Here is a 14,037-nt window from a genome sequence, read left to right as displayed (position 1 = left end):
GCTGGGCATGGTGTGGTACATCTATAGCCCCAGATACTTGGGTGGCTGAGGCAGGAGGAATGCTGAGCCTGGAAGGCTGAGGCTGCAGCGAGCCATGATCATACCACTGCACTCCAGCCTAGGTGACAGAGCGAGACCCTAGCTAAAAAAAAAAAAAAAAAAAAAATTAAGACAATACAAAGCTATTAACAAATCATATACATGAAAAGGCTTTGCATACCTCTAATAAAGAAAGGAATTTCAGCTCTCAGTTTCCTACTTACCAAACCAGAGAGGAAAATAATCTGTTATAAGCATATATATACTAATGTGTTTGTGTGTGCATGTGTGTGTGTGTGCAGGGGAGGTGGCACTGTTTAGCTTAACTAGATGAAAATCTAAACCTGATTTTGCCTTTGACACAAACTTTTGATTTCTATGTGTTGCAGTAAACATGAGGATTTAATACTTGGCTTTTCCCTATTTTACTAGAACATTACAAACAATAATTGGAATGCAAATAATTGTGACCTATTTTCAGTTCATAAGTCATTAATTGAAACAGCTGACATTGATATTTGAGGGGAGTCAAAGGGAATGAATGGGTATCACCTATGTAGCATTCATGTTGTATGTACTGCGTCATTTAATTCATACACCAATCTGAAGAGGTAAAATTCCTATCTTATAAATGAGGTCCCTGGGCCCCAGAAGACCTCTTTAAGTAGAGATGGCATTTGAAATGTGGCCCATCTAATGCTAGAGCCAGAGTATATTCTCCACTGACTACACTGCTTACTAAGCCCTCCAAAGGCTTTATGAAAAACTGTCTTAGGCAGCATAATAAAAAGTTATCTTTCTTTTGGATTCCCTAAGCATCAACCTTTGGTTTTCACAAAGGCCCAAGATTACTGTGCACTCATTTGAGTTTTAGCCTTTATGTTAGCTATACTCCACCAAAAAAATTTACTTATTTTTTAATATGAATTCATTTTAAATTATCTAAAGAGAACTTTAAATCACTATTAAAAATGTAAAACCAATGTGTTTGTCAGACATAGAAGACACGAAGGAAGTAACTATTAAAGGATGGGAATAAATGTAGTTCCTAAGACGCTCTCAGGCACTACCAACTGTGCCTCCCTGGAGGGCGGGGGGCCTGCTACCCAGGACTGGGAAGTCAGGAAGCTCCGAGTGTAGTAGGAGAGTGGTCTCTGGGAGTTTCTGAGGGGTCAAATCCAAGCTTCAATGTCTTTCAATTTACTTTCCTACTTTCAAACATGAGAGAAACTTGGCATTATAGCAGAGATGCAGCCCTAGGGAAGATGGAATGAATATATCCACTGCCATCAGTAATCTGTAGCTGCAGTTTAGGATACCTTATTCAATGGAGAAAATTTGGGCAAAATGCTGGTAGAATAAAACAAAATGTGTCTTTTCTGTGAGAAGAAAACAAATTATATTACATTTCTTTTAGCATTATTGAAATTTAAGTGCCCTTGTTCTGAAACTTCAGATTTTCAGGAAGCTAAATTTGACAACTCAAATGTTTCACCACATGAATAAATCAAGCATCTGATACTAAAGAATTTTATGTTGTCAATTAATATTTTTCTATTTCTTTTATGAAAAAAGTCAAGAAATTCCAAGAGATAACAGCTGGTACTCAAAGCATTTCTACATCTTTTAGACTGTAAATTTTAGGAAAGCAGATACTTATTCTAATTGTACATTCCCCCACCGCCCTGCACCCCAACCTGGCCCTGGTACCTTATGTAATAATACACGTGTTAGAATATTCTGAACATATTCATCTCTTTACCAGACATCCAACTCAAGTTTGATCATGGTTCATCTTAAAAAGAAATGACTTCCATAAACAGCAATTTGTTATAAATGGTACACAGACCATATGTTAGACAATGTAAAGGACCCCCAGAAGTTAATTGAGCTCTATCAATAGTCCCTGCATTATTACCACATTTGTTCAGTGTTCCTGTGGATAAATTTTATTTTCACTCAATCCCACTTTTGGTAGAAGATAACTGTTTTCTTATAATTTGTGAATTTTGAGTAAATGTCTTTCCATGAATAATGATGAACTGTTAAACTTCAGTAAACTTTATAAAACACTTACACCCCCTCAATTCTACAGCCATTTTATTAATTCCAAAAATCCATTCAAGCAACTGAGTAGGCATTTCTGCAATACAGAGCTGAACATTCAAAACCAAGGGCACATGGACAATTCATATAATTTTGATAATCTGAAGGCACAGTCACATAATTGTAGGTAGAGACAGTTCCATGAAAAGGCCATTATAAATCTTTGCTATAGAAGGGAATGAACACCAATTGAATACCTATGCACTTAGAACTTGGTATCATTCAATTCTCACAATAACCCTACGAAGTTGGGAGGAAACTAAACACAGAGGTTAAGTAATTTATCCAGGACCACCCAGCTTGCAAATGGCAGAGCTGGGATTTGAAATCAGGCCTGTGTGACTTCAAAGACTATTATTTTCTCTATACTACTATGCCTTTATGGTTAATGGAAATGTTCTAAATAATCACTTGGAATTTTTGGATACTGGTAACTCCATTTCATCAGTATACGAGGATCACTGAAAGCTGTGGCTTGGTAGGATAGGGAGAGTCATAGCATATCAGGTCATATTATACCAAACAAAATCAGGATTGACTCTGGTAAATAGTAGGGAGCCCACAAAGAGTTTGTAGAGTGTTTCAGAATGACATTTCTAAGACACGAGTGCCAAATGCTTTAAGGTTCACTGAAGCATAACTGCAAGGAATGTGTCCTATGATGGGCAGCCTCAGCTGTTGCCAGTCTCACAGTTTAAGCCAAGGCTCTACACAGTGTGTCTGAAGATCAGTGTCATAAACGGCAACAAATTCTCTGAAAAGTGTTAAAGATGGCAATCACAGGGCAGAATTCACCTGTGCCCAATACAGATTAAACTGCTTGTTTGCACAATGGCTTTTGTATACACATGCAAAATCCTAATTACTCAAACATCACTAATTTGTTTTAGGTGACAGGACAATCTGCTTTATTATGCATTTAACATTTTTCTACTTTATTAAATCAACACTAAGCTGCTTTTGTGTATCTGGTGGCACCGGAAATACAAAAATATGAAAATGAATGTCATTGTCCACAAGAAGTTTGAAATATTACGGAGGTAGAGGAAAGACTGGCACACTAATATAATCAATGTGAGGCTGCTACTCAGATCTTGTATTTTTCTTGTTTTCCACACATGTACACACACACATATTCAAAATAAACAAGGCTAAGAATGTGTTCCAAGGCAGACGTTCTGGATGTGAATGTTGTGCCCGAGTGAGTCAAGGAATGTGCCACGCTCTGAGATTGAATTATGAGTCCTTTATTATGCCGGTGACCGAGAGGTGGCTAACGCCCAAAAATCTCCCGGCCCCTAAAAAAAAGTTAGGTGGTCTTTTACACCCTAGTTTTAAAAGGGAGGGGGAACCTAGCTGAAGCAAATTTTTCACAAAAGCAGAGTAAGCAAAAAAGTTAAAATATAAACTGGTACATGAGAAATAAAACAGTGCCAGGTGCAAGGGGTAAAGCTGTCATGAAAGACATACAACTTATAGATAATGGGGGCTCTGGGCACTCAACAGCACCTGCATCCCCAGGCTCTGCTGGTACCACTTAGCCTCTTATCAACAAATGCATTCCTGGAGGTACCCAGTGCCAGCCTGCCCCAGCTACATACTATAGTTACATACTTAATGGTGGGAAAATAACTAAAATGAAGACACTAAGATGGAGTCTGTCTGGCTCAAGAAGCTATCATGAAGCCTGAACAGCTTTTAGTCTGAGAAAGAGAGAGTTAGTTTTAGCTGGCAAAAAGCAGGTTATCACATGAACTATCCTAAAGAAAAATTTAGTTTATCAATTGACTACACATTAGGATAGTTGGCAAATCCAAGACACAACAGCATACAGATGTTAGATTACATAATATTTCTTCACATATATATTTTCTTCTAATTCTATATAGACATATTTTCTTTATTGATAAGGCAGAGGTAAATCTCATACTAGCAAATTGAGAACACATTCAAAGTCAGTGAAGAGGGCAGGAGGGGAATCAGTGGGAGATATGTATACTTCATATGTAGGAATGTTTTTCTATTTAACTTAGTATTTCAGTATTAATAAATTAAATATCAAATATAATAGTAATCACTTTCATTAGACATTTATATTTACCCTACATATCCAAACCACACACATCTGGAGGCAAAAAAAAATTCTCTCATGAATATACTTACTATAATCTTTATCTCCTGCTATATCAGATGCTCAGGTTTCTGGGATTCTGTTTGCTAGAGATAGACCCATGGAGATATGCTGTCCCCGCAGTGTGCCCTTTAACTGGCTGGGGAACTTCAGCCATCACCTTTTTGGACAGTTTCTGTACTAACAACATATAGAAATAGTCTTCTACATTGCAATGCTAATACACTGCAGGAGGTACAATGTATCATTCAGAATATGGGACTGTTTTTTGTCTTTGTGTCTAATCCCAGAAGGGTATATAATGCACACAAAGCTTAACATTAATTATGAATTTTTATTGGCCAAAATATGGTCTCCCTCTCAACTATACTGCTCAGCAGTTTTAAATTCCAAGCTATACCTTATGTTCAATTGTGTTTAGGCCTTCAATATTAAATAAAATAATGTGCTATTTTAATATGAGGGAAGTACGTATGGCACAAGACCACTGTTATTCATATTAAAAAGTCATCTTGCGTCAGTTAGTTAACAAGCTACAAATATTACTAGCCACTTCTACTAATTATTGCCTTAGCAAAAGCAGAATTAGAGGCATGGCATCTACTTTATTTTAAATATTTTTTGATTATGGACAAAGATAGAACTTTTTATTGTTTCTAGACTTAGAAATGGTAAGTCATGAAGTAACAGGCTGAGTTCCTTAAGAGCCTTTAGCAAGGGCTAATCTTTGATAACTGTGAAGGATACCATGTTTAGGGTGAAATGTGGGAAAAGGCCGGTAACTTGTCCTGTTGGTAAATCTAAGAAGATAGTTCTTCAAAAATCAGACAATCCTTAAGGGATTACAGAACACTAAACTTGTATTCAATAATACTAACAGACCAAGTACTATATAGTATTTTAATCCCTGTTAAATACTATATTTCAATTTCTAAAGTATAAGAGTGATTTAAATTGTTGATTTTAAAAAGGTAAAAGCTAAAATTTTTTCTAAATTTTTAATTATTAACTTTCCCATTTATCAATGCACATAATAAAGATTGAAATTTAAAGGTCAGATTGGTACATCTATTGTTCAACAGCTTTTTCATTTTCAATGTAGTCTTTATGAGGTAGTTCAAAATAACTGTAGCTCTCAAAAGTTATCATAATCAACTGGAATTTCTCCAATGCATATATTACATACTCAATTACATACTCATTTCAGTAATTTCACAATTGTTTTCCTTTTTTGATTATTTTCAGCTTATTATTTCTTATGTATTGTAGCTTCCAGGAGGAAAGTTAATAAAGCATCTGGAAGTAACTGGAAGGTGTATTCAAATAAATGAGTTTCTTTCTTCTTTTTTTTTTTCTTAATGGACTATATTTCCTAGAGACAAGTCTTTAGCAGAGAAGGTAACATTGACTTTAGCACTTAAATATTTTGAAGTAACATAGTTGAGAAATACTACATTAAAAGTTATTTATTTTTTCTAAAATGTACAAGTGACTGACTCATTTTTATTATCACTCATGCACTGTAATAGTCTGGAGAGCAGCAGGTTGCTTGAAGATGCAACAAATATTCTTTCAACACTTCAATAAACACAATGTAAACATTCACTTTAATAATGTTTCCTTTGTTAATGCAAAACTGAGTGCATTTTTTCCTTCCCTCTGGCTGAGCTATGACTAGCTGAGTAGCAACAGCAGAGTGCTGAAAGAATTTTTCAACAGCAATTTGCTTGTTCTAATTTACTTTTCAAGGTTGATGATCAGAATCATTATGTTGCTTGCAAAAAGATCTATTTCTATTAATTTGATCCAGTCATTCCTCTTGTTCTCATCATATTTAGTTTCCCTGGCAGCTTCACCAAGTAAGTTAATTGAATCAGAAGTGCCATTAGCACTTCAATTCTAGAGTTTCATATACAAAATGAACTCCTATATCCTTTAGAAACAAATCTGCTACACCTGTTGAGAAAGTAGGGATGTACTGAAATAAGTAACTCATGTATTTCCACAGGATGGTGAGGAAACCTTTGCTATTTGCTCTTCAAATAATCTTTCTAGTTTAGTAGACCTATGTCTGCAATAGGCAGTACCAAAGCATTATCTGTTTAATACTCATTTTTTAAAAAAGAAATTCTAAGAAGGTCTGTTTTTTGAACTAGAACACAATCATCACCATCATCATCAAGATCAAGAAAGAGAAATCTTGCGCAATTTTTGAACTATTTTCTTTCATGTAATTTTACATGATGCATGTTGAAAAAGCAAGGCTTATTCCAAATGTGTAATATTCTAACAACATAATGGGAAACAAGCTATTCCCTACATCTGCAATACATTTCAAAATAGTTATTTTCCCATTCTCCTTTCTGTGAGGGAATGTGTGTTACTATAGTTAAAATTTAAAGAGTCCCAGCTAAGTAGCCTGAAAGTTCAATGGTATCACATTCTTCACACTAAACACACCTATAAAAAGTGTGGAGAAAAGAAACTCCAACTTCAACCACTGGCAATAGAGTCAATATAAATAAATTAGCTCACACTCTCTCTGAAATTGGGTGTAAGTAGGCTATGTCTATGAAAGAGAAAAAAAATCACAGTGTTTAAAAATAGATATGGTCATTAATTATCTCATTATAACCTGCAGAGGGCACCCAAGTCCCTTGAAGGAAAAAGGAAAAATTTAAGAGGAATAACTAATTTTTAAATTTTTCATTATAATAAAATTTATAAACATAAACTATCATTTAAAAGAGGCCATTTAAAGGAAACAGACATGCAAATTTTCACACCCTACTGAAAAAAAATTTAGCAGGTGGTTTTTATTGTGGAGCATTCGTCCAATACATCAACATTACACTGATGTCAATTATACAGATCAGCTAGGGCATTAGAGAAATCAACCAGACCTTGCAGTAACCTGCTTATAAGGCAAGAAACTAGTGATACAGGTACAGCATTGCATTGTTCCAGGCTAAACACAAACACTAATGTTATATCCATAAAACAGCTGGTGAGGAAAGTTAACAGCTAGCTGAAAAGCCTTCAGCTCCTAAGAGTTTTAATCACTTTGTTAAGAGTAATCTCACAAGTTCCTTGGCAATTTTCATTTTAATGAATCCTTTCACAACTATTAACTGTGTTTGGAAGAAAGATATTTGAATATTTGACCTTAAAATATTCCTCATCTTACATGATACTGACATGTTTCACAGGGAAACCAACCAAGTCAGACACTAGTGTTGTATACATTTACATAAATTCATATACTTGTATATACATGTTGTGTGTATGTATATTCTGTGATGGTGAATTTTGATATATATCCTGTTTTATTGAATAAATATAACTGCATGGAATGTAATGATTAAAAACACTAGTTTCTTAGCAACAGAGCCATGGGAACCTGCCCTCTTTATAGACCTGCCATATCTTGTATTTCTCCTGATCCTCAATTTTGCTGTGGTTTAGAAACTTGCTTTCAAAATATATTTTGAAACTAGTTATTACATTGAAACTAGAGGAAGCTGGCTTAGCACAGACATAAGTTAAACATATGCACTTCTTTGAGTAATTGTTTCAATTTATAAATTAGATCACAAGAAGTCTGAGCTAAAAAAAGTATAATAATCTAAATACATCACTTGTATTGCAAAATGCTACTAGAATAGTAATTACTAAGGATTAAAATGCTTTGTCTATAACTAAATCACTAATCAAAATCTAATCTTTAAATAAACATATTTTATAACAAATCATGATACTTTTCTTTTTTAAAAGGTCTTAAAATATACTAGAGGAATAAATCCTCTAATTTGACACTTTAAAAGATAAACACTGACTTGCTATTCAAATAGTTTTAAATAGTAAATTGAGAAACGTAGCATGAAACATTAAATTTTTTTTTCTCAAAATACTGTGCAAAATTCCATATAATATTTCAAAGTTTAAAATTATGGAAGAAGAGCTACTCAGATAACTGAGAGAAAGGCAGGCAGAAAAAATTTAATTATTCGAGTATTTTGGTAATGCTGTCATTTTCTTTTGAAAAAAAGTATTCTGAAAATGAATGTGATTATTCTTATAATGGAAATCTAAGAAGCTCCTTTGCCTCAAGAAAAGAAAGAGTTAACAAACAAAGCTTCAAAATCAGAAGTCTTAAGGTGGGTAACTGTGTACTGCAACACATTTTCCTCAACTGGATTTCTTTATCACACACTATGACATTTTCTAATGGTGGTGGTGGTGGTGGTAAGGGGAAAGGTGAGAAGAAACCATGCAGCTTAATAAAACAGAGGCATTTTCTTAGCCTAAGTTGTAGCCACTGCTTTGATTTTTGGGTTATCTCAGGACCAGTAAGTATACTCTACTGCATGAAACAAAACTAGAAGCAATACTTAGAATGTAGTCTTTGTTTCTTCTTTCTTCAAAGCCTATGTTTCCTAATATCATTGTTAGGCAAAGCAAAAGGAAATGTTTGTTCTATTACGTAAGAAATAAACTTCATTTGGTATTCAATTGACTTTCTAACTTAGCAGACAGGACTTTACATCTTCAAATACTGAAAATAAATTGCATTCTTGGCCCTTGCTTTAAAAGGTTATAGAGAATAAATGCACACCCTGGTAGTGTTCTAGTGATCTCCCTAATCTCAGTTGCACTTTGTCAGAACGAGGTAACTGGTAGTTAAGTGAAATACCCTAGATCAAAGGGGGATTAATCACCAACTGAATCCTTGCTGAATAAACCTGTCATTCAAGAAAATTATTTCCACTGAACTTAGTAGAGGATTGAAGGTATTTGCATAACAGGGACCAACGTACTTCAGCCAGGTTAAAAGGTTCAGAATTCATCCCATGTTTAGCTTTTTGCCTCCTTTTCCTTTCAGCAGCCTGGTACAATGGTTTCTAATCTGATAATACAGCTAACTATCTAAATGATGTCAGAACAGGAAAGTATTGCAAAGTTTGGATGAGGGATGGATCAATTTCACTTTCAGTAACTCCTAAATCTGATTTGTTGGAATTTAAGATGTAATCCTAAAAAAGTCCCTTAAACCTGAGGACTGTTTATTAACACCCCTTTTTTGACCTTTGTCTTAGGAACAACCATTCTGTTGTGGCAGCAGTCCCTACAGAGGTCCTGGATGATAATTCCACCTACCTAGCTCCCAGGGGTAGTGTAGGAGTCTATGAATGTCTATGAAGTATCTTGAAAACTGTAACAAAAACCAGAAGAAAAATATTGGCAATTGTTACTAAGTATAAATGTCTGCCTTGAAAGATCTTAAAATTATACAATGTATAAAACACCATAATTTTAATCCAGTAGAAACACTGAATTGGTGTGAAAAAATTAAACTATTTTATGGGACACACTAACGTTTAACAAAAAAATTTTTTGAACAAATAACTGTTATCAGAATTCCTGACAGAACTACTTCAAACTTGACATTTGAATCAATTACTTAAAAAGTTAAAAAAAAAAATGCCGCCACTGTAAGGATATTGCCTAAATACTATATTGCTGGCTTTAAAAAATTTTTAAAATATTGTTTAGTAAAAAATGGAGAAAAGAAGTGGTTTACTAAAAGATGAACCATCTTTTCTGTAGTTTATTCTAAAAAATTTAACACTTTTTTTTTAACCTTTTGAGTTTATTGAAGAATAATTACCTGTGTGATAGACATCAGATTTCATAATCATATTTTGGCACTAAAAGGGAATTTAGCAATTTTGCATCTAGAGTAGGTCTACTTCACTGGTAGTAGTTGCTCACATTCACTGCAAATGCAAAGCATCTTTCAAGTTAAAAAATGCAAAGAATAGTTATCAAAGAAAATGAATAAAATCCATAGTGAGATAATTTTTTAGAAAATGATTGAAGTTTTAACCCAAGAAAGGACTCTTAGAGTGTCTTATAGCTTAGAATAAGAACATGTCAATCACGATTAAGCTTCTGGAATCGGAATCCCTTTGAAATGCAGCTGTTTCTTCTTTAATTGTGGCAGCGGACTCTGAAGAAAAGAAAGGTCCAGCCTTAAGGATGAGTAAGGAATACAAAATAGCTCAGGATTAGTTGTGGAGTTCAAAGGTCGCTAATTACACTAAGGAGTTCCCAGACACAGAGAAAACATTAAACAGGTCACCTACCAAACGGGAAACAGACTTTGTCTTCAGAAATTATCCTGAAGTGACAGGTTTCTAGACAAAATCAAAAGCATCACAGTGTGCCCAGCTGATCTCAATGGGATGAAAACCTAAGTTGGTTTAGTTCTGTAGCACTACGTTAGAATGGAATGGCAACAGATGGCATCAGGTTCCCCAACACCTCACCACTTTTCCAGGACACCCTAGATTTTCTTCCAGTTTCTAGAAATGTCAAATCAAAGATTCATTGATTTTTTTAACTGCTTATGAAGTTTTGCCTATAGGATTATTATATTAACTCTTTGCCTACCCACTAGATAAATGCCTCTTGCTCACCTTACTGTATTTGGTAAACATACAATCAAGATTCCAAATGACTCCATTATCATTAACTTATTAACATAAGTGAAATGTTAAGCTTTATTTGAGTTTAAGAGAGATCAAATAACTTACAGGGAATGATATCTTCTTTCAAAAGGAAAGTTTTTACTGCTGATTACCTACGATTAAGCTAGAATAACAAGTTAAAGTCTTGGTCAGGCAGTTACTCTCTTTTCTTTGTTACTTGGGATGATTTTGAACAGAGAACCTTATGCCATGATAATGCTTTGCAGAAAATGAGTTTATAATGATTAGGACTGACCTTAATTTAAAAATCATATTTCAAATCCTAAATTTATATGCACTATCCCTTTAAACTATCATGCTCTCTTTTGAGGAGTCAGCAGCTTTTCTAAGCTTTCCCTTAGAAGACTCATTAAAAAAACAGAACCAAAGATATAATTAAAATGAATATTAATCTTTAATGCATGTATTTTTCTCATCTGTAAAAAGAACCTTGTCATGAATAAATTTTCGAGGTTCTTGAGATTTCATCTTTTCTTGCATGGTCACTTAAAGTCCAACTTGACAATGAACTGCTCTGAAAACAATATGACACTTAACTGCAGAAGCAGGTAGAGAATAAAGATGATGACTAGATGGTTTCTGAAGAAATCAAGAGAATGGTAAGAAAGTAAGAGTGACAGCTTTAAGGATATATATACTACATGTAACTAAAATAAGCTTAAATGATACTCTCTACCCAAAGAGTGCCTTTTGAATTTTTACCTGAATTCATTAATTTTAACTTAATAAAACACAGAAAGAGGAATATTATATCTAAATTATCTTTAAAAAATTTGGCTGCAGACATTAAACGATTACAAAACACTACGATCATCTTCTGAAGGTATCCCACACATCTTAATATGGCTATTGACATCCTAAGCAAAATGTCAACATGGCAGATTAACAAGCTTACTTAAAAACTAACTCTAGAAGAGAGATTACACACTTTAAATAGAATTATGCAGATTCTTTATTAGTCAATAGGGTAGTTCTGATTAAGAAGAACAGGTTACTATTTAAAAATTTTTCCTTTGTCTCGGTTGGCTGCTTTTGAAGAGGTAGTTGTTTCTAACACAGTCTCTGGTATTCTATAACAACATCTTATACTAGGAGCTTAGTATTTACATATAGAAGAGAAAATAGTTTTTATCTTGCACATCATCTACTACCCACTAGGAGTGGCTACCTGAATCTCAGAACTAAAAAAGAGGCTGACCCTTTATTCAAGGCTCAGTATAGAAAAGGAGCTGTAATTGATTGGCAATGTTTGCCACAGAAACATTACGAAACAAGTGCGGCAGGGTGACCCAGAACTAGTCTAAAATGAGCCCAAGAGAATAATTACTTTTCTACATTCTGAATTATACTGGCATAAAATCAAAGGGTAACAAAATTGGAGACATTAGCTTTCAAAACATCCCTTCAAACTCCATCAGACTACAAACACTAAATAAGAGTAGTTTTGCAACTGAATCATTCAGTGGTCTTTCACTCATAGGTTATATGCATCCACATTAAAAATATAAGATTATGATTTCCTTTAAACTATTATATAATCCAATTTAAACATGAGAATATTACAGTAATAATGATCCATATGTTACTGGAGCAGGGGCTTTAGAATTCCAGATGTAATAATCAGAAGAAATTAGTTTCCGGTCTAAAGAAAAGAAAAAGAAATTAATGATAAGACTATTTTATCTTAGCAAAAATTCAATGAAAGCAAAGTTATGGTTTTCAGAAATTGTGAAATGCAGTTATCCAAGGCAATACTTTGAATTATTCATTTTAATTTGACATTATCGAGGCTTTAACTTTTACCATTTTACAAATATGGACTCATTTAATATCTGAACAATCCATCTTTAACCTTATATGAAATATCTCTCATTGATGCCAAATCTGCCAATTTTATCCTCACATTTTCTTTAAAATCTTTTTCTTATGGACTATTATTCTGACTGCAAAAACATTAAAAATTTTACATTGGTTTCTCTTCAATAACCTTATTACCATGGCCCTGATTCAGGTCTTGCTATTCTTTACCCAAAATGTCAGAGATATAAAATAACACCCAACTTCGTAGCAACATTCTAAATAGTTTGCTTCACTGGGTTCTTATTATAGTTCTGATCAATTTAAGCCTTTTAAAAAAATAGCTTTGAAACTCTATAAAAATGGCAACCTATTTGAACTAAAGTTTTCTGATATGTAAAGTTGAGATAATAATGGTCATTTGCAGTTACACATGTAAATTCACACATACACACACATAAATATCCACACACATAAATATCCAATTCAGCCTTTTCTATCTTTCTTCTTCGTGCCCTTCTTCATAATGAAAAGAATATAGACTATACTGTCTTTTTGTTTTCTTCAAAGTTTGAGAACTCAGTAATAATGAGAGGCAAGACAGCATACTGTTAAGTAGACAGGTTCCAGAGCCAGACTGCTTGAGTATTTGACTCCCAGTTCTGCCATTTGCTAGCTATGGGACCCTAATCTCTCAGTTCCATCAGTGACCTCATCTGTAAAATGAAGCTAACACTTACATAGGGTGCTGTGAGGATTAATGAGGTAATATACATAAAACAGTTAGAACTTTGCCTAGCATATAGCAAGCAATAAATATTAGCCACTATTTAAATTAGTATTACTAAACTATTTTTAAACTAAGTTGTATATTTTAAAAATAGATTTTATTGTCAAGATGACGGCAAAATAAAGGTCTTACATAATTGCACAAACTGGCAGTCACATTTTGAAAGTAACAGAGGAAAGAAACGATGGGTCACAATATTAATTTAAAATGAGTTCTTTCATTCAATATATTTTGTATTAAGGAGCAGGTATATTCCCATCATGTATTATGCACTCTGGAAATTACTGCAACATGTTTAATTAACATAAATAATTAAAATATTTTCCCATAGGCAATCTAAACTATTGGTCTGTTTGCTTTCGGTCTCCCATATATACAACAAAAAATGATGTAACAGAAAACACAGGGTAAGCCTAGGGAAGTAAAGAATACTGATTTATTCTGGTTACATTACACAGAAGTTATATTGTCATGCACAAGTAATTGCTTAGAATGCTGTAGTTCTAAGTTCTCTAAGTCTCTTGAAATGTTCAGGGAGAGTCCTTTCCTATTCTTCTTAGAATCCTAATCCTTAGTTTAAGAAATATTTATCTAACTATAATAATAAAACTGTGTGTAAATTA

General features: G+C 33.7%; 1 protein-coding gene across 1 annotated transcript in view; it reads right to left on the bottom strand.

Moving 5' to 3' along the window:
• Positions 1 to 2,124: 2,124 nt before the first annotated feature.
• AP5M1 (adaptor related protein complex 5 subunit mu 1) overlaps positions 2,125 to 14,037 on the bottom strand; it is a 30,459-nt gene continuing 18,546 nt past the window's right edge. Inside the window, exon 8 of the mRNA XM_012450982.3 lies at positions 2,125 to 12,469. Coding sequence (XP_012306405.2) covers positions 12,387 to 12,469 — 83 coding nt within the window. The 3' untranslated portion in view covers positions 2,125 to 12,386. The remainder of the gene's footprint in view (positions 12,470 to 14,037) is intronic.

The sequence above is a fragment of the Aotus nancymaae genome, unplaced genomic scaffold, assembly GCF_030222135.1.
Source record: "Aotus nancymaae isolate 86718 unplaced genomic scaffold, 86718_ANA_hifiasm-v0.15.2.pri h1tg000062l, whole genome shotgun sequence".
Taxonomy (NCBI): Eukaryota; Metazoa; Chordata; class Mammalia; order Primates; family Aotidae; genus Aotus; species Aotus nancymaae.
This window is presented reverse-complemented; position numbering and strand designations above follow the sequence as displayed.